Genomic DNA, 25,537 nt, shown 5'->3' with positions numbered 1-25,537 from the left:
TCAATTTCCCATCACAAGCTAGCCCTTGAGAAATGCATAGATAAGTTTTTAATATAACGAAGGTTTTTTTTTTTCCACTGTAGAGTTCAGTACTTGCAAGTTAGCCAGCTGTGCATCATAGTGAAAATGAAACATTAAATTCAAAACCTCTAGATCTTATGTTTTTGAGAACTAAGGGAGAAATATCCTTCGTTACACAGATGTAGGAACATGAAGAAATATTTTTTAGTTTTTCAATATTAGATTAAGCCCCTTAATTTCTAGGGATTTTGTTTAATTCAGGATTTCCTCACTATAATTCCAAATTAAAAAAAATACACCACAGTCATTAAAATTCCCATGTACACAGGTGCAACTTCCTATGTCATTTACTCTTTAACTGAGTCAGAATCCTACATGCTTTGTCTGCATGTTTCTTTTACTCCTAGAAAATAAAAAATAATAATAATTGTGTCCTATTTAACAGTAGTTGTATCTGTGGATGACTTATGCACTTCTAAGTAAAAGATCTGCGATTTATTTTTCTTCTCGAATGTCCACATACCTTACCAATATGTTCATTGATCAGCAATTAATCAGTTATTTTTAAGAGATGTCCTACACATCCACATTTATGCATACAAACCTTAAGAAATTCCCCATCCGTGTAGCGTGTTTGTGGGTGTGTTTAAAAAGAATCCTCTGCAGTGATTTTGCAGACATTTTCAGTATCGATGCAAAAAGCAAATACACCTTTTGTCAAATATTAGAAGCCAGTGATCAGCAAGCATCTTAGTTTTTTAGTGTGTCCTATTAATCTTGAGTCTCATACCACCAGCTCTTTCTTTTCCATTTACCACTATTACTGATTAACATTTCCATCTATCTAGCTGTAAAAATATTACCAGTTTGCCTGTGAGCTAATCTCCTCTATTCATTCCAGCAAACAAGATGAATGCAGTCAATTAGCAGATGACATAGGATGTCAAAAGAATAGAAAATTGGAGAAGTAGATAAAAAAGAATCCACAGATCATGGTACGCGTGCCACCTCGATACGGTATACAAAAGAACCTGAAGCTGGCTCTGCAAGCATATGCAGGCAACCAGAATCACGGGTCCTGGTTCCCAACCATCCCTAGACACAATCAAGAGCTAATTTCTCTGTCACACCATCACCAGCTCAGGCTTGGTAAACTAATGTGTTGTTTGAAGCCTTGCCCTTGCACATGCTGATTGTTTCTTGCAGAGTGCCAGCTTCCCTCCCCTCCCCAGGAGATCAACGCGAGTACAAAATGCATAATGGGTGACAGAGTCAGGGCCTAAAAAAGGCCTGATTTCTACACACCATAGTATTTGGGTTCTGCCAGGATATATTTATTGTCCAGAATACTTGGCAATGCTTTCTAAAGTCATGTCAAGTCACATCGTAGACAGCACTATATAATGATGTTAAGTGGGGATTCAAGGCAAATGAATTTACAGATACTTCTTGGGTCAAGAGATAACTTGCCTGGAGATAATATTAGGAGAGCTATGGAGGACAGCAGCCAAAACCAGGACAAGTTAGATTGTGCCCGTGATAACCTTAATAAAGAAAAGAGTTTTCCAAACTATAAAGCAAACTCAGCACTCTCTTTTTTTTTACACACTTCTATGGACCACTTCTCCTGACTATGAATGCACACTGGAATAGAGCTGAGAACAACTGTTGCTTCATGTAGTGGCACCTTCCGCTGGTAGTAGCTTCCATGTAGTAGCTACTTCCTCTGGTAGCATCCAAGTTAATTAAGTTTTGAGATCACATGCTAAGACAAAAAAAAAAAAAAGTACCTAAAAGGCCACATTTAGTGATGAACCCTTTATCTGTAAATTGAGTTTCTTTCCAAAGCCAATGTTTGTTTGCTTACTTAGCAGGAAAAAAAAAAAAAAAAAAAAAAAAGATTTTTCCAGAGAGCAGATTTAATCAAAATTGCTCATTTTGTGAAACTTAACTCAACACAGAAATGATTATTGCAACAAAAGAGTTGTGATATTATTTTGAAAGATCTCAATCAACAATCCCAACACACTTTCCCACAGCTCACAAATACAGTGACAGCTTTAATGACAAAATTAGCATAACACAACAGGGTAAATTCTTATATAATGTTTCACTATTTACCATTATGGATTCAGTATGCTAAGTAAGCTATCCCAGGGCATGCATAACATGTAGTATTTTCTCAAAGACCCCAATCAGAACATCATGGAAATGATTTTTCCATTTACAATCAGTATTTTGATCCAGTTTATTTGTACTTCCTCTATAAACACCTTATACATAAAGTCAAATTTCTTTTTAAAAATACTGATTTCTATAATATTATTTGATTAATTGTATTTACAACATTTCATATCATGCCTGTCTGTCATTTGGTTTGCAACATTTCTCAAGGTACCTGCAGAAAGCTTCTAACAAGATCAGTGCATTTAACTCAGAAAATATCAAGCCTACTATGAAAAACCTTAATTGGTTAAGGCATTCTATTTTCTACGGACAATGGACATAAAAATCGGTTATAGTTACTTACTAGTTGTCCATATTTATATCAGTTAGAGAACAGCTAACAGCCTTCAATTTTTTCCTTGGCTGGGTATAAAGTCTTATTAACAGCTATAAAAATGAACCTAAAAGTCAACCCTTTTTTTTTTTTTTTTTTTTTTTAAATAATCTAGGACTAGAGGATAAAATACCTCAAAGTTGCACCTGCAAAAAATCAGAGAAACATTAGTCTAGTTAAAAAGAAAGAGTTTGGGAAAGAAGAACTTCAAAATCTTGTACACAGAATCACCAACTTATTACATAGCCAATTAGGAAGTTTTTTTGTTTTTTTTTTTTTATACACACAAATGTGTTTCTCCTACACTGTTACCACCGAAAATTCCAAAAAGAACAGTGCTTAAGAAATTACTATTCCTGTTCAAGTCTACTGGTAGCTGTAAAGCTCCTATTTAAGCCCTATTTTTATATCATTTTTCAACTTTCGTGTGTTAAATAACAATGACATGCTGAAAACATTAGAAAAACAACCAACCTTTAAAAACGTCAGCAACACACAACCTAAATGGTTTCTCTACTGATCTTTGTGGTGGCTTGAAAGAATCTGCAAAGAAATTGATAGTACTTTAAATACAGAAATTCTAAAAGGTCTTATCTCATAAGCATATCACTTAAGGATAAATCAATCATATTGCGTTACAAAAACTTATTCCCACATCTTCCCCAAAACATATATATTTTGGTACACACAAGACTAAGATGTATTTGTTTTTAAATTGTACTCACCAATTTGCTCTAACAAACACTTTCCTGTATACCATTTCGTAAGGTCACTTGACTGACTTCTTGTCACTAGATTTTCACCACCAAGACCACTCGTTGGAATATAAGCCACATCAGATTCCTAATTATGAAAATAAAACAGAATTTATTTACACATTGTTAACAGCATCTTCTAGAAAAAACAAAGGATGCATTTTTCAGTATTACATTTCTAAGATACTAAAAGAACAGTTGGCATATTTTCCACTTCCCCTGGAGAAGGCAGATTACTTGGTGAATACATTTCCTCTCTGTTCATCTCATTCCTCATCACAGTGCTCCAGCAAGGAGTTAAGAGATATTTTAAACATGATGACAGCAACATTAACAACTAAAAACTGAGGTTTGGGTAACAAACTCCAACTCTGTATCTGACAAGCATGCTTCAGTTTGAATTGCTATTTTACGCACAATGATTTCAGGTAGGCTGTCATCAATCCAAATGGTTTGAACTAAGGAAACATGAGAAGTAGAATTAAGAATGGCAAATGGACAAAGGTCTTGTTAGTTCTTGATCCACACCAAGACCTGCTCCAATATAAAACCATCTACTGCCATTCATGTAATCCTGAACATTGAGTTAAACGATCTTTGGTCTGTCCTGCTTTGTAGAAAACAATCCCAATAGACTAAGCATGATGTGAATTATCCCAAAGATTCAACAGGCCTAACAAAAACGATGACAGAATAAGCAGTAAAGAATTGACTAACCTTATCCAAGGCTCAGCAAGCACCCTACCAGTAAGAAAAGGAATCTGTTATACTACGTGCACATAGTAACAGCAGGAAAGTGATCCAAAATAACCCAACCATAACAACAGCTCATTCTACTCAAAGACCTCAAAGTTACATTACCTTAAAGCCAGCTTGTTTAAGAAATTGGCCAAGCTTACTGGTAATTTCCTGAAATCTTTCTTGCTGCCAATTGACCTAAAATAGAAAACAGCTTATGACAATAAAACTAGATTTCTAATGACAACAAACAACAGCTGCATGTCATCAAGTCTGTAGTACCAGTAGGTGTTCTCACACACAGGACCCAGTGATGTTGTAAATATGAGATTTCCAGGTGGGTTGACAGCTGAATAGGTAAAAGCATATGCATTAACAATTAATGACAGCAATCAACACACTAACTAACTTGCAAGCTCCTTAAGTTTGGTTTGTCCTTAAAGAGCTTTTATTTGTTTGTTTTGTTTTAGTATTTACACAAAACAGAACATTCAGATTTGACAATATCATATAGGACACAGTAACAATCTAAAATGCAACAAGTAATACTTAACACACTTCACAGGTTTAAATAACGTTCTTGGATTTGACCTGAATGACCTCCACAATGCCCTTGCAGATGTCAGTGGCTTAATAGTTTATACCAAATTTTCACACCTATGAGAGGCAATCTCCCTACTCATTTTAGCACCTACACTACCCTTCTTGCATGCTTTGAAAATATAATCATGAATAGGAAGAAAAGTATTGAAAAATCTGTACAAAAGAGACTAAGAGCTGAGAATCAAAGAAAGAAAAACAAAATATTATTAGTTTCACAATACTGATCCTTACACTTATGGTACACAAGCTTAGGTGAAAGTCCTGCAATTAAATTAAAAAAATTAAATAAGTACCTGGTCCATTTTATTGACAGCAACAGCCAGCTGTGTCACTCCAAGAGAACGCACTAATAATCCATGTTCTCGAGTTTGTCCACCTGTCTCAAACCCAGCTTCAAACTCTCCTCTGCTGGCATCCACAACCAAAATAGCTACATCAGCCTAGATTAAATATATATATATATATATAATAATAAAAACACACAATTAAAACTGTGTAACAGGTGGTAATAATTCAAGTAAAGATATCAATCAGCAATACTCCACACAGAGTGCACTTTACATGGAAGCAATACTGCTGTGCTTCATATGCAACTGAAATTGATTAGTTCTATCCATCTCATGCCTACTTTGGTGAGGTATTATGGCACTATGTCACCTAATGTCATACACCACTACTTTATATTAAACATAAGCCAATACTTGGTGTGGGGAACCTGTCTTTGTCAGAGTACCTTTTGTGCTGCACAGACCTCTGCTTAAAAAAAGCTGACAATACTCCAGAGGTTTAAGAACAGGTAGGAGCACAATGACCAGTTCTCATTGCTGGGTAAGCCCAAAACTCTGCCTGAGTCTGGACACACTCATACTGAGAAGCTGCAGAAGTAACAGATAAATCACCTCAGTAGACAATTGGGACAAGCAGTCCGCTGCATGTTAGATGTCGATATTTCACAATCTACTCACACTGCAACATGCCAAACTCATAAGGTAGAAAAGACTAAGTAGCATTTTACATGTTTTATCATCTCTGTCATGACATTAAAAGCAAATAGGTACCATACAATCTATGGTGCTATAGAAAAGTCAGCATGTAAGCACAGGTGGAAAAAAAAAAAGGGGGATTTTGCTGTCAGTTTAAATGCTGCTATGTAATATGTATATGTTTGCTAAAAAACAAACAAACATCAACAACAACAAAAAACACCAACAACAACAAAACAACAAAACACTTTTCATGCTTTAGTAAGTAACAGCCAGTTAGACCATCACCATGAACCAAGCAACAGCAACAGATGTGAATATTAAAGGTATTGCTGTCAAAACAGCTGTATGACAGTCAATTTCACAGGATAGTTGGACATACTGAAAAGAGAAGAGAAAAAGCCATGCTTTCTCTCTTTCCTTACATAGAAAAGCTTCAGGGCACCAGAAGAAGGAACAAAGATAGCACGTTGTCCTAGTCCTGAGTCCTCCTCCCACTGACCTAAATGCAAATTCCCCACACCTCATATTACACAGAGAGGCTATGCATGTGTGAAAACGGTGAAACAGCAAGGGATGATTTTCCCACAGCTCTGAACCTCAGAATTGCATTGTGGTAAACATCTCCCACAAGAAAAAGGCATCCTGTATTTTCTGAATCATAAAAAAAAAAAAAAAAAAAGTCCCATACCTAGGGACCTAAGTGAATTAACTGTATGCATCAAAAGCCAGAGCCTGGCCCTGATAAGGCTGATTTGCATTTAGTTTAACAGCAGTTGGGGATTCACAGTGTAAGAGAATTCCCCATGATACAAAGGCACAGGGACATTTCCATATTTGCTTCTTTCCATCCATTTCTTTAGTGCTGAGGCTACTCTAATTGGCACCAGAAATGTTCTGTTTCTGTGATTTCCTCGATAGGCTTCAGAATAGACTGGCCCTTCACAATTCTGAGAGCTGAGGGAACAGAGATACATCAAGTCTTAGTCGGCCAGCCTCATCTCCTGCTGAATTGATACAACTGCTGGTAGATCTGGAAGTTGCATCATAACACTTGCTGGCTGTACCACTTTTTTTCAAAAAAGACAAACCAACTTAAATAATTGTAAAGAAAATAATGAGGCTGAGTCATCTTCTGCTTATGAAACTAAAAAGTCTATTCTAATTGTAAAAATCCCGATCTCCCTGCAATGTATGCTCCACAATATAGGTTACTACACATACCCTACACCATAATTTGAGAACTTCTGACTACCCTGTGGCCTAACCTTGAGTTACAACATCTGAACTCTTATCTTACCCAGGCTTTGCTACAGAGCTAGCACATGGTTTGGGGCAAACCAGTCTTCCTACAGCATAGTCCCTCTCTGTAAAACTACAGTAATAGTATCTATTCTGAGATTTTAAGATAACACTCTCACTTTTTAGATTGCAATAACAGCATGCACAAAAGCCTCCACATGGTAACTTAGAAAATCTGTCACAACACACCAACTTTTCAACTTCAGAGAATTCATTCTACCCTTTTAAAAAACGATGCCTTATTAAGTGGAAATAAAAAATCACATATTATGTCATTTAACAATGTGCTATCCTCCCTCATTTCACTTATTATTACCATAAATTAAATAGTTGACCTATATGAGAATATAGGTGCCATACTAAATTCAATGTATAGTGCCCAATGCTTTTGATTTTACCTCCCATTCCCAAAACAACAGTGGCATGCAGTCCTATTGAAGAATACAGATGCATTGTGTGTGAACTCCGTTGTCTGCATTATGTTTAGTTATCCCTTATAAATATATTAAATAGAATAATGCCTTGTTTAAACCTAATAAATCTTTTTTCTCCTTTAAGCTCAAACCACTAAAAATCTTTACCTACAAAACCAAGTTCAAAGAAATTCTTGAGTAGGCATATGACACATTTGATTTGAATAGCTTTAAAAGCTCAACTGATTTAATCGAACTGCAACTTAGTGTTCAAACTATTTCCCTAATAACTCTCCTCCAAATAGGTAGCTTACCAAAAAGAACTACTTTTAAAAGTTAAACAAGTGTATTAATTCTAAAGTTTAGTAAGCTCATAAAAACCTGTAAGGTATTTTAGCATCATCAATAATTCCATTTTATCTTAGAATATAAAAGAAGAAAGCCAATTTAAGAAAAAAAATGTAATCAACACCATCGGAAAGGCATTAGACTCGCTCTACCTGGGCAGCTCCTGTGATCATATTTGGAATGAAGTCTTTGTGGCCTGGAGCATCCATCAATGTAATTACTTTAGTCTTTGTCTCAAATTTGGTCATGCCCACATCCATTGTTACTCCCCTTAAACAAAGCATACACATAACACCATTAGTAATGTTTTTGAAAGCTTCAGAGATATAAATTAAGTTATGATAAAAACAACAATGAAATTTTACATGTTACAGCTTTCATTTGATTCAGCCTGCACCCAAAATGTTGAAAGAAACTTGCTTGCTGGAAAAGACCTTTAGAGCTGTTTTGAGTAACTCTAGTCACAAAGAAACAAAAAAAGTCAAGCAAAAATACCAACTTTTTCCCATAAAAATGACAATTTATCTTCTGCAGTGAAGTCTGGATCTTAAATGCATAATTGACAGATACTAAAAAAAAAAAAATATAGATAACTGGATGCAAGTGCTAAGGCTCATCACAGTATTTCCTCAAACACCACCACCCATAGTTAATAAAATACCAAAAATTAATTACACGCCTTAACTGATATCATGCTACTTCTAAAGATTATGTTTAGTTGCCTCTGGATCTTCAAATAAATAAAATAATTTATAATATATTAGGATAAATTTGATATTCAATATAATCCAAGTCACGTGTGAACCAAAATTTCAGTGCTTAATTTACACTTCTGACACCCTTTTATACAAACACTTTAATACATACAGCATACAGAAATAACCAAGATGAGAAAAAGTTGGCAGAAATAAACTGTTCTAAATGAACTGGTCTAAACAGCCCTAAATGAACGTGGCTACTACAAGCATTTGTACATTGTAGTTATTCTCTGCACTTCCCAGCACCGAAATATGTGAAGAAATACTCAATTTCTTGTACATATTTGTGTACCAAACCAGGATATTATTTTTCTTTTGATAATGCATACTTAGACAAAGCAAAATATTTGCTAGTAAGCGTTAAGTAAATATCTTTATGCATTTTGAATATTTCTACCAAAGCATTATTAGTAGATATGCTTTTCTTTCAGAAGAGCAATGATAATTCCCATTAAATATATTTCTACCTTTCTCTTTCTTCCCCAGTTTCATCCAGGACCCATGCATAAGCAAACGAAGCTTTGCCAGCCTTCTTAGATTCCTGTTCGTATTTGTGCATAGTTCTTTTGTTCACATTTCCCAAAAGGTAGAGTAGATGACCCATTAAAGTACTTTTACCTGCATCAACATGTCCTATGGAGGAAAATAAAATTTATATCAATTTAACTAATTTACAAATTATAAATGTACAACATGAAAATAAATAAATAAGTAAATAAAAACAGATGCAAATCACATACACCAATAATGCTCATGTAATCCGTAAGATTTTGACTCACTGACAGTTTACTGAAACAGGTAATTAGCGCGATAGCCATGTACCACATTCAAATCCATGCTAAAAAGAATTGTAGGAATGAAATCAAACCCAACTAGTAGTCTGTCAAAACCAAGGTATGTCAACCTCACAGTCTAGCCAAGTCTGAATGTACACCCTCCACATAACAATGGTCAAACAGATGGAATTGAAAACAGTATAAGATTTCTCTTTCCTAAAGAGAGGGTATTTTCGTTTCTTTATCACTTCCAGATTCAATCAATGGAGTTTTTAAATCTCTATGCCTAAAATGTAATTAACTGTATTACCTATTACCACCAAATTTAGTAGTTGCTTTCCTCCTTGTCTCTTCTCCAACTCTGCTTTCACATCGATTTGTGGTTTTGTCTTGCTCGTCTTTTTTACTGGAGTAGGCACGGCATTCTGCTCTTCTGAAACCTGCGCTACTTGGGGTGAAAGAGCAGATTTTGAGACTGCCTCAATTACCCCAGAAGTTATGCTAGCATCTTCATTTAGCAGTCCTTTTTGAGGTGTGTTAGCATGGCCATTTTCTTCAGCAATCATGCTGGGAAAATAAAACAAAGGAACAGTGAATGCAAATGTTAAAGAAGCTGCAGAAATACAAGAGAAAAATGGAGTTCTCCTTACACTATCACAAAAGCCCCAGACAAATATTATCTGATAAGTAGAAACAAGCCCATTAAGGTGGAAGTGATAAGCAACTGGATGCAAACTACACAGATACCAGCTCTGAACATCTTGCAAGAGACGTACTGTGTACATAAACAAGATAAGAAATAATCTTGTTAAATTCATGAAACTCATAAACAAAAGCTTCTCACAGCCACTTCTTTTGACAGGGAGAGAAATGATGAACTACCATAGACATGGTTGTCTCTGAAGTAAGAGCCCAAGTCAGCTTTGAAGCATCCTAAAACAGCTTTCACTTAAATTAAAAGTACTGCAGCTAAATGCAGTGATATTCTACTGAGAGAATACCAGCAATACAAAGAGTACATACTAAGCGTAAGTATATAGTTACATACTAAGAGCTGAAACTTAAGGAGCAATGTTTGCATACAGCCATAACAGATATGCCACATATCAACACTGAGAAAACCTGTTTTATGTACAAAACAAGGCATCTAGAACTACAGATATTTGGATTTCCCAACTCACCTTCTCTTCCACTCTGTTCTACCACAAATTACTATACTAACGCTAATACTAAACACCTTGAACGCATTATTCTCCTATTATCACAGAATCACACAGAATCACAGAATTTCTAGGTTGGACGAGACCTCAAGATCATCGAGTCCAACCTCTAACTTAACACTAACAGTCCCCACTAAACCATATCCCTAAGCTCCACATCTAAACGTCTTTTGAAGACCTCCAGGGATGGTGACTCCACCACCTCCCTGGGCAGCCCGTTCCAATGCCTAACAACCCTTTCAGTAAAGAAGTTCTTCCTAACGTCTAACCTAAAACTCCCCTGGGGCAACTTTAGCCCATTCCCCCTCGTCCTGTCACCAGGCACGTGGGAGAACAGGTCAACCCCCACCTCGCTACAGCCTCCTTTAAGGTATCTGTAGAGAGCAATAAGGTCGCCCCTGAGCCTCCTTTTCTCCAGGCTGAACAAGCCCAGCTCCCTCAGCCGCTCCTTGTAGGACTTGTTCTCCAGACCCCTCACCAGCTCCGTCGCCCTTCTCTGGACTCACTCAAGCACCTCGATGTCCTTCTTGTAGCGAGGGGCCCAAAACTGAACACAGTACTCGAGGTGCAGCCTCACCAGAGCCGAGTACAGGGGGACAATCACCTCCCTAGCCCTGCTGGTCACACTGCTTCTGATACAAGCCAGGATGCTGTTGGCCTTCTTGGCCACCTGAGCACACTGCTGGCTCATATTCAGCCGACTGTCCACCATCACTCCCAGGTCCTTCTCTGCCTGGCAGCTCTCCAACCATTATTCTCACACTCTTTCTCTCCCATTTATAAATAAGGTTATTTTCATAATTCACGTACATGTTCTGAGGATATATGATTTTTTTTAATGTGTTATGGCAAAGATGACCACTAAAAGCAAAACCTAAATAACATCCTCAAGACAGCAAAAGCTTTCTTGCTGGCTGACAGAGCTCCATGGTGAGTCATTAATGTGTACAGCAAGACAGAAACAGAAGCAGTTACTACAGGCATCAGAACATGTTATGGCAAGCTTTAACACACAAACCACTGGCCATTCCAGTATTTTGAAAGTTTTTCTAAAAATTCTTCTACATGAAGCCTCCTACAAAACAAAACAAAACAAAAAAAAAAAACAAAAAACTTCCTCCTCTGGAAAACTGGAACCCTTTTCAACGCAGTACCACTGTGGTGCAGGCTACTTTCTATGGAACTGATTCAAGCAGTCTTTCAGAGAGCTACCAAAAGGAAACAGTCTTCATGTCCAGAGTGAATTTTTCACTCTCCGCTTTCCATTTACATACCACAGTTAACTTCACAGTTTTCCTCTTTTCAATTTTTATAACCAAAACTACTGATTTTGGTATATCAGAATCCCATCTCATAGAATCTTCATTTGATAATACAGACAGAAAGTTGCATTGTATCGGCCTTCATAGGAATATCTGCATTGTATTAGTCCCTTTCCATTTCCTGAATCTCAGGAAACAAAGAAGTCCAACCATATCAGCCTACTGAACAAAGCAGTTCATGAGTTACAATCTAAAACATTAAACCTAGGAAATATTCAGATCGAATGCCAATTTAGCCTCTCTACTACCAGGAACCAGTGCTGGTCATTTTATAAGGCCTCCCTTTTTTAACTCAGTTTCAGAACCTACCTAAATATCTGGTACTGCGGCAGAATGATTAGTTTTGACATCTTTTTTGTAAGGCCCAAACCCAAGTCTTTGCTCTAGATCGTGAGACCCCAAAGCAGAAATGTGAACACTGGTTTCTTGGCTACAGTTCCACAATCCAAGGTTGAAATCTTGCATCAAGGGTGGACACACAACCACAATTTTCTTAAATTAGCTACACATCAAATTTAATTAGTGCCAGCCATGATGGTTGCAGGGGATGGTTAGTACCTGTGCTGCTGCATAGTGGATGTACAATTCTGTATAAAGTTTATTTACATAAAGTTACCCTATCAACATTTTCTAAGCCTTTTAAGGGAAAACAAGTCAATATCAATCTACACCTTCGGTCACACAGTCATGACACTTTTGATTTGACACTCAGAAACCAGTTGTACTGTGCCATCAAGCATAGCCTTTGACAAGCTCCCATATATAATATTGCACATTGACAAGCTGAATGCACTTTATAAGAGGATATACTTAAATTCCTAAACTTCCCAAATCAGTGACTCATCATTGTCTTACGTGCAGTTATGGGAAAGAGGCAATTACAAGGAAAATTTTTCCAAGGAAAATAGTCACTAGTTGCTCATGCATTCTTTTACTGGTAAAAGTGCATTTCTATCAGTCTGAACAGAAGTCTCTTTTTTAAATTCCATTAAGTTCAAGCTAAAAATCTACTGTGGAATGGCATGACAGTTATTTTATCCAATGTTTCTACACAGATATTTTACTTCATAAAAACTGACTGAAAACAATCAAGTTGATAGAAAGCAATATGCATAGAATTGCAGTGACAGAGCTTTCTACATATTCTAGCAACATATTTAAAAGCACCTACATTATATAGAGCACACCAGACCAGTTTGTCCTGAACCATGTATTAAGAGAACCTAATATAGTTAAAATTCAGTTGTGTTAGAAGTCTTCCCAGCTGTGATCGAAGTTTTACATCAAAATTAAGACTCTTTTTTTTTCCCCCCAGACACCCTTCAGTTCACTGTCAGCATAACATCTATCACTTTCACACTGAAACACACTTTCACACTGAAACACTACTGTTTTATGCAAAAGTCATACTGTAATACAAATATGATATTTTATATCAATATCAGTTATTTTTCCTTGAAATTCCAACATTTTAAGTTCTAGAGAGAAGCATCTGTATAAGAAGCAATATCAAAACAGCCATTGCATTTGTCAGTCCCTTCTCTCCTTTTCAATGTCTGCATTACTTCTAAAACCAAATTTTCAAAAATGAAAAAAATTAAAAGGAAGACATTTAGATGAAACTGCAAATAATGTAACCCAAAACTATGTTTTCCCTATACCTTTCAAAATACATTAAAGACAGTCACATTAAGCCTCATAAAAGATGAAAATGTATTTTGAAAGACAGGTTATCAGTAAGCTTCTAAATTATATTTGTTTAACTAATATTTTTTTCTAGTCTCAGATGCTAAGATCCTGTAAGCCTAGGTCAGGAAGGATTCCAAAAAAAATACAATGGACACTGAATGGCAACATTCAAACTAAAGACCTCAAAGAAACAAGGCCTGATGAAACAACTATTCTCTTACTAACAAGTACTTTCTGGTGTGATTACCACTGCTAAATACTGTCAAATAGTTTGCATTTGGGTGCTTCAGAGAAAGTGCTAGACATACGAGTAAAATAATGAGTGAAACACGACTCTAGCTGTCACGACATTAGGCCTTGCTACTATTTCAATGGTATAATATTTGAAACTGTTAGTAGACCGCTCCATTTAGACTTCTACAGGTTTCAGATATCACCATGTTCTAGAAACCTGAAAAAAACCTGTTCCATGCTAATGCAAGACTCATTGTTTCTGAAGAGAAACATCAGAATGGAGAGAGTGTATGATGTACTTCTACACCATCTCAGCTTTTTGCTGAGCTGTGTTGGGGAAAAGAAGAGGGTGTTTATTACCGGATACCTGAACAGGAAGATGCACAGGTGAAACATACAATTCACATCTCACAGAAGCACATGCAGTTAGATGCAGGAAAAAAGACTTTGATATGGCAACTAGATAAGTAATTTATTGAAACCTTGATAACAACTAACAGAAGTTCAGAAAAATGCTAAGAAGCTTTGCTTCTATCAGTCTAAAGAATGAATGACATTGAAAATTCTTTTCAGTCTTTCCCATTGAGATTTTTCAAAATTAGTTAATTGAAAATTTGTCAAAAGACAGAGCATATAAGAGAGCACTCTAGTATGTGATACATTGCTACTGCAGGCAGTTGAGGGTATAAAATAAGGGTCAAATGTATTAGCAAACATCTTTGGTAGCCAAGTTCCAATGTGGTCTGAATTATGTTGAACCACCATACCAGGATAAATTTCTACTTGGAGGAGGAGCAATTCCTAGCCAATTGCTTGCATCTTTGTATACAAACTTGTTCAAACTGCCAAGAGCGGATTTGGTTTGCCAACATCCGTGCCTTTCTGCCACATCACTACTAGCTCACTAATGTGGAGCCATTAAACTGATTAACTCTGTACTTCTTTGAACTAACAGAACAATTAAGCACCTCTACTTACACTGAGCTCATGTACTACAGTAGGCTTGACCACCAGCAATTCAGTCACAGATGTCAAAAGCACTTACTGAAGCTTTTTGTTAGCAAATCAGAAGACACACAGAAGCCTGGCAAGGATTACTATTTAGTTGAAATTAGAACTGCCAGGCTAGAAACATCCTATGTTGTCTTGCCAAGACAGACAGTAAGAGTAAACTGAGTAAAATATTATGGTTACATTGTTTTCTGGGAACAGTAAGAAACACTGAAATACAACATACGCTGTTAAAAGGCATATTAAAAGACTCTAATCCTCATACAACTGTGTTTACTGAGGTTCACACAACCAGGCATTCAAAGAAGAACCTGAAAGTTTATCTTCTGAAGATTAACTCTGCATAATTTAGGTTTTAAACATTATTTTCAATCTTCTAGTCTGGATGCTTAGTGAATTATTTTTATGCAACCGACTCTTTCGGAGTACTTATAGTCATTACAGGAATGTCTACATTTATTTCCCCTTTCAAAATTATTAATTACACAATATTGGTCAGGCTGGTTAAAATAATCACCCCTTTTTGCTCACAACCTTTTCTTGTTTCCTTCGTGATTTAACAAGAAGAAAAAGCTTGGTAATTAGTTTTGCTAGAGCACCAGAAAGGCAGCTTGTCAGAAACAAGCAAACTCCATTTTCCAGAGACAATTCTATTAAGAACACACAGCAAAAGCAATCAATGCTCAAAGCAATTCATGACTTCTAATAATCCATTTACGTAATAATAACTGAATCTTCATTAAAATGAGATCATGCCTCATAACAAGATCTAACCATGAAGACTGAGTAGCTAGTCAAAGAATGTTTACTTCTGCTAATGCTAGGCCAGTGGTTTTAAAAACATTGTCCAAGAATCATGTTTAAGATCCCATAACAGGTGATAACAAAAATTAATTCATACATGCTGTACAATCACCTTCAATGGTGTCTGCACCAACACCACACGAACATTCAGGAATGCGAGCAGGGGGCATAAACTGAAAAGGTTGATAAGTTACAGGTGTTTTAGAATTTAGATTTTATCAAAACTGCTATGAGCACTGAGCTTTTGGTGAGTGAAACAAAACTATGTACTTAGAAATCTGTATTATTACAAACCCTTCACAGTACACTTATCAATGCATAAGTAACATGAAGAGAGTTTGAAAAGAATTAAAAGAAAGAGAGTCTCTTGGGCATTAATAAACAAATTCACTGTGTTCCCTGACAACTCATCCTCATTTAAACCGTCAATAATCCAGAAGATAAATGCAGAAGAAAAAAACAACACTGACACTCATGGAATTGGGACAGGGAGAAATATCGTGTGTGTGTTGTCCCCCATGTCATGTCTCCTCCCCCCCCCCCCCCATTTGTGTCTTTGTTTTATTAGTTTATAAGTGGATGAATAAAAGCTATAAAGCCATTACAAGCTTGCAAGACAATGTTTGCGCTTCATGTAACTTCAGTATAATATTAGCTATACTATAATAGCACAGACTTTATGCATAAACTAGACAGGAGCTAGTCAAATTTCATCTGTTAGGAAAGGAATGAAACAGAGCAAATTAGACTGTCCTGGAGCAGAGAAGGAAAAATAAGATACAAGTATGGTCGAGGCCTCCTTCCCCAGTTCTTCATGTCAAAGTCCTAGTGACTTGATAGTGCCTCTGGAGGCCTATAATCAGTCAAAGAAAGGAGGCCATAACAGTTTCCTTGAAGCATGGGTCTTTACGCATGCAGGTAACTTCACAATTTCAGCTGGGCTTTCTTTCCTAGCCACTGGTTATACTCCAAATCTTATTCTCTTCTCTTCCAAACCACTCCATTCCTATTTGTTCTAGCTTAAAAATAAATGCTTAATGTCAATACAATTTCTACAAGAAGAGAGGTTTCTTCTTACTTAGCAGTACTGCTGAAACAAGCGAGGAGAATTAAACACTTTTTGTCACAAAAAAGACCGTGTCACTACAATAGAAGCAAGCATGATACAAACTGTTTCTAGGTCCATGAAGAGAAGTAGAGTGGTTGAGAGCCATGTTAGAAACAACTACTTTCCCTCAAAGACTGAGTCACCATTAGCATATCCAGGAATTATTCCAGTCTGCAAAGGAAGAAGCATTCTTTTCATTTCATCCTTCCCTATGGAGCACACACACACAAGGTGTGGCAGTCACTAATCAATAACAGAGATACAAAATTTTGGACTTCTATATAAATACCTTAAATAGTTATTATTACAGCTAAAAAAAAAATGTAATCAATATAATCCCTAGTGATCTTATGAAGGACTAATTGGCAGATCCTTTTCACTCCCTTCATGACTCCTTTATTTTTATAAAATTTCATGTAAATCATTGTAATCCACACAAGTCACCATAAAAAAACAACTCCATTTTGTAAGAGGTGTAATAGGAACACAAAAGATGAAGATTACATTAAGTTCACAGGAATTTAATGATCAAGTCCAGTTGTCACACCCAGAGTCACTAATTAGAAGAGATGAGGAGGGGGGAAAAAAGAAAAGAAAACAAAACAAAACATTGTGTTCTCTCTCTGCATTTCAGATCTCAAATAGCACAGAAAAAATTATGAAAGTCCCAGGAATTCTTCATTTAGTTTATTGCATCTAAGTAGCTAAGAGACATCACTGTCATTCATCAATTGCATTTAGAAATTTTAAGAAAATAATGACATCAGTCTTACATCCTTGTATTAAATGCACTGAAGAGACTATGTAGATGCATCATAATGCTTTCCACATAGTTTCACCAAACATGCACAAGATACTGTAAAGTAAAGACCATGCTATCCCTCTTGCTCCCAAAAATGCTTTCCAGATCAGAACTGCAAGCAGTGCAGGCTGAGGCAAGGATGATGGCAATGCTCATGCTTACAATTTTTTTTTTCCTGAGCATAACTATGGAATTTCTTGCCACAGAGTAGCAAGATTGTGCCCAAAACCAGAATAAGCACGTCCAAACAAGAAAAATCCATTAGCCATTGTTAGCTGAAACCAGACCAGACCAGACAATGCCAGACCAGACCAATGCATAAGAAGCGGTGGGGCACAGAATGCTTCATGCAGTGACGTTTCATAGAATGTATTCCCAACATGCTTAACATGTCCTTATACATTTATTTAAGCATTGCATCTACTGATGTAGATGGACTCTGATCCAGCATGTCTGTTTTCATGCTCTTACAAGAGCATCCCCCCAACAGTTCCAAGTTAGGGTAAAATTAGAACTACTACTCAACTACGCTATTCTTCTCTATAACAGTTGTACCCCGAACACCTGTTAAAGTTAATAAAAGCTGCAGAGGAAGGCAAAGTTTAGCTATAAGTGATTATTTTCCCCATAAATTATTCTTAAATGTATTACTTCCTTTGAAGAACAAGCATTTGCAGTTAAGATTTATTGATTTCATAATTCCACTTAGAGAACTAAATTTAAAATAAACGAACCCCAAGAAAGTTCAGTATTCTATGAAGCGGATGTTTAAATAATCTGACTAGCTGATATCTCTCTGCACTATTCATAGTGAAAGGATTTGTTAAACTCAAAACGTGAGGTACCATCTTCTGAAAGTAATTGTGAGTCAAACAAGAAGCTGAGATGGTTAGTTCTGGAGAGTGACACTAAAACTGCTGTAAAAATAGAAAAAAAGAAGAAGAAAGCTTGCTACAGGTGCATCAGTCTGAAAGAAGGGCTGCTGATGTACCTTGATGTATGAGGGCTTTGGCTTACCATGGAACTTCAAATCCCATAGACTGTTTCTTTCCAGACACTGTCATTTTGGTAACTTTTGGCACAATTTCAGATTCCATTCTGGCTGACTGGGAATCCCTTGATTTTCCTAGTAATAGACAAAAATAAGTTTGAACTTAATGTTGTGACTAACAGGTGTTAAACATAAAGCTTAACAAGTTACATTCCTTTTCAACAACCCAAAGATAGCAGTCTGTGATAATGATGAAGTCTCACACTTCAGTCTTTTACTTTTATCTGTTACATATTTATTCAAATTAATCCACAAACATTTGTATTTATTGTGAAAATCTTATCAGTATCTCCAAGGATCAGCTTGACACCCACACCATTTAAGAGCTTTGCTATTTTGATAGCAGTTCTGCAGAATGCCAGAAGCATTTTATACAAGGATGAAGAAACGCTTTGCAGCTGCTCATCAGCTGATTAAGCTAATTCTTATTTACAGGTTTTCTTTTGCCTTAACATTGGCAAGCCTCAAGGGTACAAGTTTAAACCAATAAGAAAAAAAAAGGAACACAACACTAGCCTACCTGAGGTACTGTTAACAGCAGCACAAGCTACCAGGCCTTTCCTGAGACCTGTGACCAGAGTTGTCTCCTACCTAGTTACGTCAAAGAAGCCAAGAAATACCCAAACTAGCTATGTATTTACTATGGGGAAGAGTAGTATAAATAAAAATAGTAAACTAGCTCTTTTCTTTCCATGACCCCCTCTTTAATATGTTAAATAATTCCCTTCTCCCCTTCTCTATGGGAAAATACTTCCAACTTTATACAGTATGAGTGACAATGACTGTATCTTGTGTTCTGAAGGACATTATATACACAGAAAAGCAAAAACAATAACCTGAATTCAGAATTAAACTGAAAGTTTGAAATAATCTTTACCTACTGATGCATCTGAAAATATGCTGATACTCTTCAAGTAATACCCTGATTCTGAATACTCACAAACAAGTAAGGACTTATTTTGAAGAACAAGTTAATTTTTATTTATTTAATTTAAATTATTTTAGATTCCTACTGTAAGATGAACTGTTGGAGTCATTGTGTCTTACTCATACAGATGAACTCTTTATTGCACTCTAAATCACGACAACTACACCTTTAAAACCTCATGCTCATAGTGCTTTGCAGGTTATATACAAAGTTGTGGTCAAGCCTCTTGATGGTATGTTTCAGGTACAGAAACATACCAGAGACATGTCTACAACATATAGCACACCAAAAAAGCTGTTGTGCAACTTTTTTTTAGTTTATTTACTTTGGTCATCACCTCCTTTATTTATCTTATCTGTTGATACTTATTTTAGTTATAAAATGCCTAGAGATCTCTGGAAGAAGTACTTTGTATGCGTATTATTAATAGTTACATACCAATTATACTAAATAAAGAAAAAAAGTAACAAGGAAATAAAGGCAATACCACAAATGATGGTTAACAACAATTACATATTATAAAACTGCCAAACAAGTCATAAGGATTCAGGATAAAAAATTCTCACATTAAAGGACAAGGACTACCAGTTAAACAAAGATTTTGTTTCACATTCAAGCTTCTACACAGGTCACCTTTACCTATTTTTGAATGAGAAGTTACTCACATGAGATACAGAAAAAAAAGGCATTACTTTTGTTGCCAGCTTGGTATCTTTTCTTCTTACTTCAATTCTAACAATTTCCAAGCAGACATCACCTTCAACTACCAGTTAAACATGAATGTTTTACAAGTCATTTGAAAGCTGAATGACAGTCAATTCTCAGAAAATACCACGTCTTAAGTCTGGCTGCTAGGAATTCAAAATTGAAAAAAAAAAAAACCAACACATAGTGAACATCAACTTAGATTAGTTGAAAGAAAACAAGATAACAATTGTTATCATGTACCCTGCGTATAACTTGCAATTTATTTGCAAAATTTGCTACATTTGATCTAAAATCAAAAGTCACTGAATATAAAAAAAATACATATTATCTTGTAAATACAGAAATTAAGCTCTGATCTGTACAACTGTCGGGGTGTTTGAGACTGATCCAAACTAAATGTACAAGGAGATGAAATACATTTAATGAATCTAGAATTTGACTTCCATTTCAGAAGTACTACGCTATTCACTCTCTAGATAAAATCTAGAAGACCAGACGACTCATTAAAACTGCATCACTGAGACAGCATAATTCTGTCATAAGACAATGTAATTCTTCAGTTTGCAGTGAGCATTTTAAATTATGAACCCTCAGGAAATATTTTGTCGTATCAATGAAGTGATGCTGTTAGGAGAGAAGGTTCCATATGCGAAACACTTAACATGGCTAGGAAAACAGGGTTGAGCAGAAACAACTGAAGACTAAAACACATGATGCGACAAATGAAATCACAGAAATCTAAAACTAGAGAAAAAGGAATAAAACCAGAGGAAAAAAATAGGAAACACTAAAAAAGGTGAACAAACATTTAAAAAATAAAAGTACAAAGAACAAGAGAAAGTAAAATAATTGTCCACTGGCAGCACAAAACAGTTTGTTGCTGTCTAAAGATGAAAAAAAAAAAAAAAAAAAAAAACCAACAAAAAACACCACTTAGATCAGTATAGGTGGATTGAAGAAGAAAACCAGGATTGTATATAAGGGCAAACCAACCCACAGAAGATAACTGTGGAAAGGCTTCACTCAAACAGATGCAACAACCATGTTGCAAACAAGAATCATTAGTAATACTACTGACAGAAGCATCAACTCCAGTGTTTTTATAACCAAGTGCAATAAAATCAAACAGTTCATTTGAGATAAGGACCAACCTTCATTTTTGTACTGCAGGTGCCATTAAAGATTAATAATTATGAGCTTCAGTACGAAGGACAGAAGCCCAGGAAAGGAGTATACTTTACTATCTAATCTATAGGGCATTGGAGAAAACTGCATGATAAATGCTTATCTGCTTTAGCAGACAAAGCAAAAACTATTCAACACTTAAAAGATCAAAAGCAAATCCTTACATTGCACCTTGGAACTAAAAGGAAGTCAATGCACAATGCTGATACAATTCTTAAGAGAAACACTTCTGAATAAGCAAGCAGGGTATCCTATAGCAATTGAGGTCTGCTAAAACCCTGAAAAAAGCATAGGAGTGGTAATCCCAATCCGATTAGGAAAAGAGCAGCTGCAAGGAAATCAGCCTCTGAGGGGAAAGGATATAAACTTGCCTAGAAAGTCTTGATAAACATTCTTCATGCATTGTGCAATTTGGACCTTCTTAAGTGCAAATGCAAGCAACTAAACAGCAATATTTCCTACACCAAGAGTGCATAAGAAATGGAGAGATACTGACTTTTGCATATTTAATAAACTACTAAAGAATCCCCAATTCCTCCTTGCTACGCTTCACTTTAGCTTTACAAAAAGCAAAAATTAGAGTGAATCATTCATAAATTACAAAAATACAAAGGCTATATATCAGCATGATAGTTACCACAACTCAGAATGATTAAAAATCCAGTGTATTTTAATATTTTAAGCAAAGTAGTTTTCAGACAGATACTTGCTGTTGAAGACTACATTGACATCACTGCACCTGTATACTGTAGCTACAATTCAGAACAGTAACGCAAAGCAGAATATGCATTGATGCACTTTGCCTCACTGTCAAATGAGGATGAGCTCAATACAAAACGTAACAGAAAGACCTGCACTGAAGTTACTCCAGTCTCACTATGGCAGTGTGTGACAACTTAACAACCAAATATCTTTTCTCTTTCTTCTCTTTGCTTCTCCCTTCTGTGTGACTGCTCTGTGGTCTTCCCACTGATAATCCTTTTGATTTGCTCAAAAAATATTACTAGTGACACCTTCTGCAACTTCAAACTAAAAGTGACCACTATTGTGACTGCAATTAAAAGTACAACCCTAAAACCTGATGGCAAAATAAAGTATTTGCAGTCTGAAAAACAGGAGGCAGATACATATACACAGGAACCAAGTGAAACATCAGAACATCTCGTGTGTGTTCATAGTAGAAAAGCAAAAGCGCATGGATAAAGTCAACCATCTTCCTCTACCATAAGCAACTCCCCAAATTCTGGGCTTCCTCTGTAAAAAAATGTTTGTAAAGATTACCTGTAAAAAACAAACCAACAGATTACTTCAGCTTCTTTATCACATATAATAGGCTTGAGCTTTTTTCAGTTTTTATTTGTTTACTTACTTTGAAAGTAACAGGAAGGTAAATACTGGTCTTTAACTCTGCTGGAGGTATGGAGGAGTTACTTTTCACTACTTAAAACAGTTGATTATTGGTCTACTCTGTTCCCAGGTAAATTAGAAGTGCAGAAAAACACCACAAGTTTGCTAAACAGCTGCCATCTCACCTAAGTATTGTTGATGCCAAGTGAAGTGGGGAGCAAAAAGCGTTTATACTGGTAAATTTGGAGAAATGAACACTAGTATTGTGTCTAAAACCACACTGTCTTAGTTCAGATGACAATGAAACAATGTCATCATTTTCAATTCCTAAGCACAGGGACTGGTCCTCACAACTTGGCTTCACTTTATTAAATTATAAAATTTATACAATGTAATTTTTGTATACAAAAATTGAAAATTATACAGTTTTCAATGGCACTGAAACTCTAAACTCAACTTTATCATTACACAGAGAATCCTTCTTAAGAGAAAAGAAACTAGAATTTTCATTATTTCTGAATAAAACAAAACAACCAAAAACACACACACACAAAAGGAATAAAATAACATGGTGTTAGGCATGCCTGAAGCCTATGCCTTCTCAGATGGCAATTCCTTTAAATGAATACAGGTCTACTCATCCAATCTGCAGTTAATACTTTGCGCTTTTAATTTTGCTTTGGTTCATTGTTTATGGGTTTTTAAAACTTTATTTCCGCAATTCTGTTTCAGTATCTTTCATAACAGCTGCATTACTACAACTGGAAGAGTACTAAAGCACCAAGGGACAGGAACCTCTAAACCTAGCTTTACCAGGGAAAAAAGACAGTCCACCAAAAGAAAGTCCATGTACCAAACAACTAAAGGCAGCACTGGCAAAGGAGAGCACCATCAAAGGAGTTATGTATTAACTAATTGTGGCCAGATCACAGTTTTTCTTTAAAGCTTTAAGCCATTTACATACTTCAGGTATTTTTTTTTTTACTTGGTGCATGTTAATCCTTCTACTTTCAAAGGTGATATGTGCATTTAAAGAAATAAGTTGCATACAATTCCTATTCTGAATGTGGCTGGGAGCCTAGATACTACTGACAATAGACAGAATTCATTACCTTAAGTAGGCCCTCCCTCAGTCATCTACTTTATTTTTAAATGGTGCTCAAAAATGTTACATTTATATGAAGGTCATTCTGAAAATGAAATTTGTTTATTCACATAATAAATGCAGCATCCATGCAATCCTTACCTTTTACTCACAGCCTGAGTTTTTTAATCTTAAGTAACAAGGTTTCAAACAAGAATGTCCACTCAGGTTTTTGTACGCTTTTGTATGTTTTGTTCCCCTCCCTCCCCCTCCAATGAAATTACTGGAACTACTATTTCTGATAGACACCTCTGTGCTGAAAGCTAAGTGCCCCCTGAGCTGAACACTGCATTTTCCTAAGAATCCCAATAAATTTATATTCATTTTTTGTGACAAAGAAATATGTATTGTAATACTACAGATAATCCAATCTTCATCCTTCTGTGCAGCAGCAACCCATTGCTAGAATCAGAAAATGATTTTTCAGTATGAAGTTACTTTTAAACATTTTTTCTAGCATTATGTATAGTAAAACGTGCATTCATCTCTAGTGTTCATCCTCAAACTAGAAATTATGCTTTGCAAAACTTCCCAATAAATTGCATTAAACTGTGTTTCCACTCTAGATAAATCACACAAAGTAATACAAGCAAAAAAAAAAAAAAAAAAGTATTAATAACGGGGTGGGAAGGGGTTAGGTATTGTGTAAATCAGTAGTACCATGGAAAAATATACACATAACCATGCCTTCTGATCTACAAGATATGGTTTGCATCCCATGCTCTGCTACAGACTTTCTATATAACCACAACCAAGTCACTTAAACCTTTGTCAACTGATTATACAGCAACATCCACCAACTGCATAAAAGAGAAAAGGCAAGGCACTGGTTTTGCGCTCTATGCTACCATGTCATGAGCTTGTTCCAAGTGTTTCATGACTCACTGATTAAAAAATTTTTTTTTTTTTTTTGCACATCTTACTGGCAGTACAACTGGTGCGTATATTAGCAAAAAAAGTACAGACAAGACACAGTCCTGTCTGAAAAACAGATTTAGTAACTGAGGCCTATATCCCAATAATTTCCTTCCTATATGCTATGTTACAATTTAAAACTAACTTCAAGGTCCTAAAATTGCAAAAAATATTCAAAATATGGATTATGAGGCAATAAATGAAGAGATGCCAGCCTCTTCACATATAATCTCATGCTCAGAAGCATCTACCATCTATTTGCCCACATGTACGTGGGCTTATATTAACATTTAACACACACAACCATCATTGTAGCCATCTTTTTTCAAAATACTGACCATAACATATCCCAGTTAACATGCTTCTCATTGTTTCTATCCATACACACCATAAAACTCAACAGATCTTATCCTTTAATTTTACTAAAAAACAGTATAGTTTTATTTTTTTCCTTCAAATTTCACAGCATGCAGTGAAAACAGTAATATGAGGAAATATAAAAAACCTGTCAAGTTAGAGACATGCACAGTAGTGAAAGTGTTTTTTTGTATAATCCAACTGAACTATTTAAAAATATCAAAAGTTCCATTAAATGCTCTAAAATACAGGGGCATCTATTGGCACAGTTAAGTTTGCCCCAGAGCACGCTGGATCATCAGTGGTGGTGGTGCACAGTTTTAATATTATCAACACATCACAGCACTGGGAATAGCACCAGAAACGCAGGGCTCCCAGCCATGTCCTACACTGCCACATAACACAACCACCAAACTTAAAACACCCCAGATTTTCCCGAATTCAGTTTGCTATCG

At 35.9% G+C, this 25,537-nt stretch overlaps 1 protein-coding gene across 1 annotated transcript in view; it reads right to left on the bottom strand.

Annotated features, from left to right (window-relative positions):
- Positions 1-25,537, bottom strand: part of HBS1L (HBS1 like translational GTPase) — a 61,506-nt gene that overhangs the window by 7,233 nt on the left and 28,736 nt on the right. Inside the window, exons 5-12 of the mRNA XM_068677356.1 lie at positions 18,465-18,573; positions 9,568-9,824; positions 8,949-9,114; positions 7,876-7,993; positions 4,971-5,117; positions 4,198-4,272; positions 3,307-3,424; positions 3,056-3,124 (exon numbers count right to left, since the gene is read on the bottom strand). Of these exons, the coding sequence (XP_068533457.1) occupies positions 3,056-3,124; positions 3,307-3,424; positions 4,198-4,272; positions 4,971-5,117; positions 7,876-7,993; positions 8,949-9,114; positions 9,568-9,824; positions 18,465-18,573 (1,059 nt within the window). The remainder of the gene's footprint in view (positions 1-3,055; positions 3,125-3,306; positions 3,425-4,197; positions 4,273-4,970; positions 5,118-7,875; positions 7,994-8,948; positions 9,115-9,567; positions 9,825-18,464; positions 18,574-25,537) is intronic.

This window comes from Anas acuta, chromosome 3 (assembly GCF_963932015.1).
Source record: "Anas acuta chromosome 3, bAnaAcu1.1, whole genome shotgun sequence".
NCBI classification, from domain to species: Eukaryota; Metazoa; Chordata; class Aves; order Anseriformes; family Anatidae; genus Anas; species Anas acuta.
This window is presented reverse-complemented; position numbering and strand designations above follow the sequence as displayed.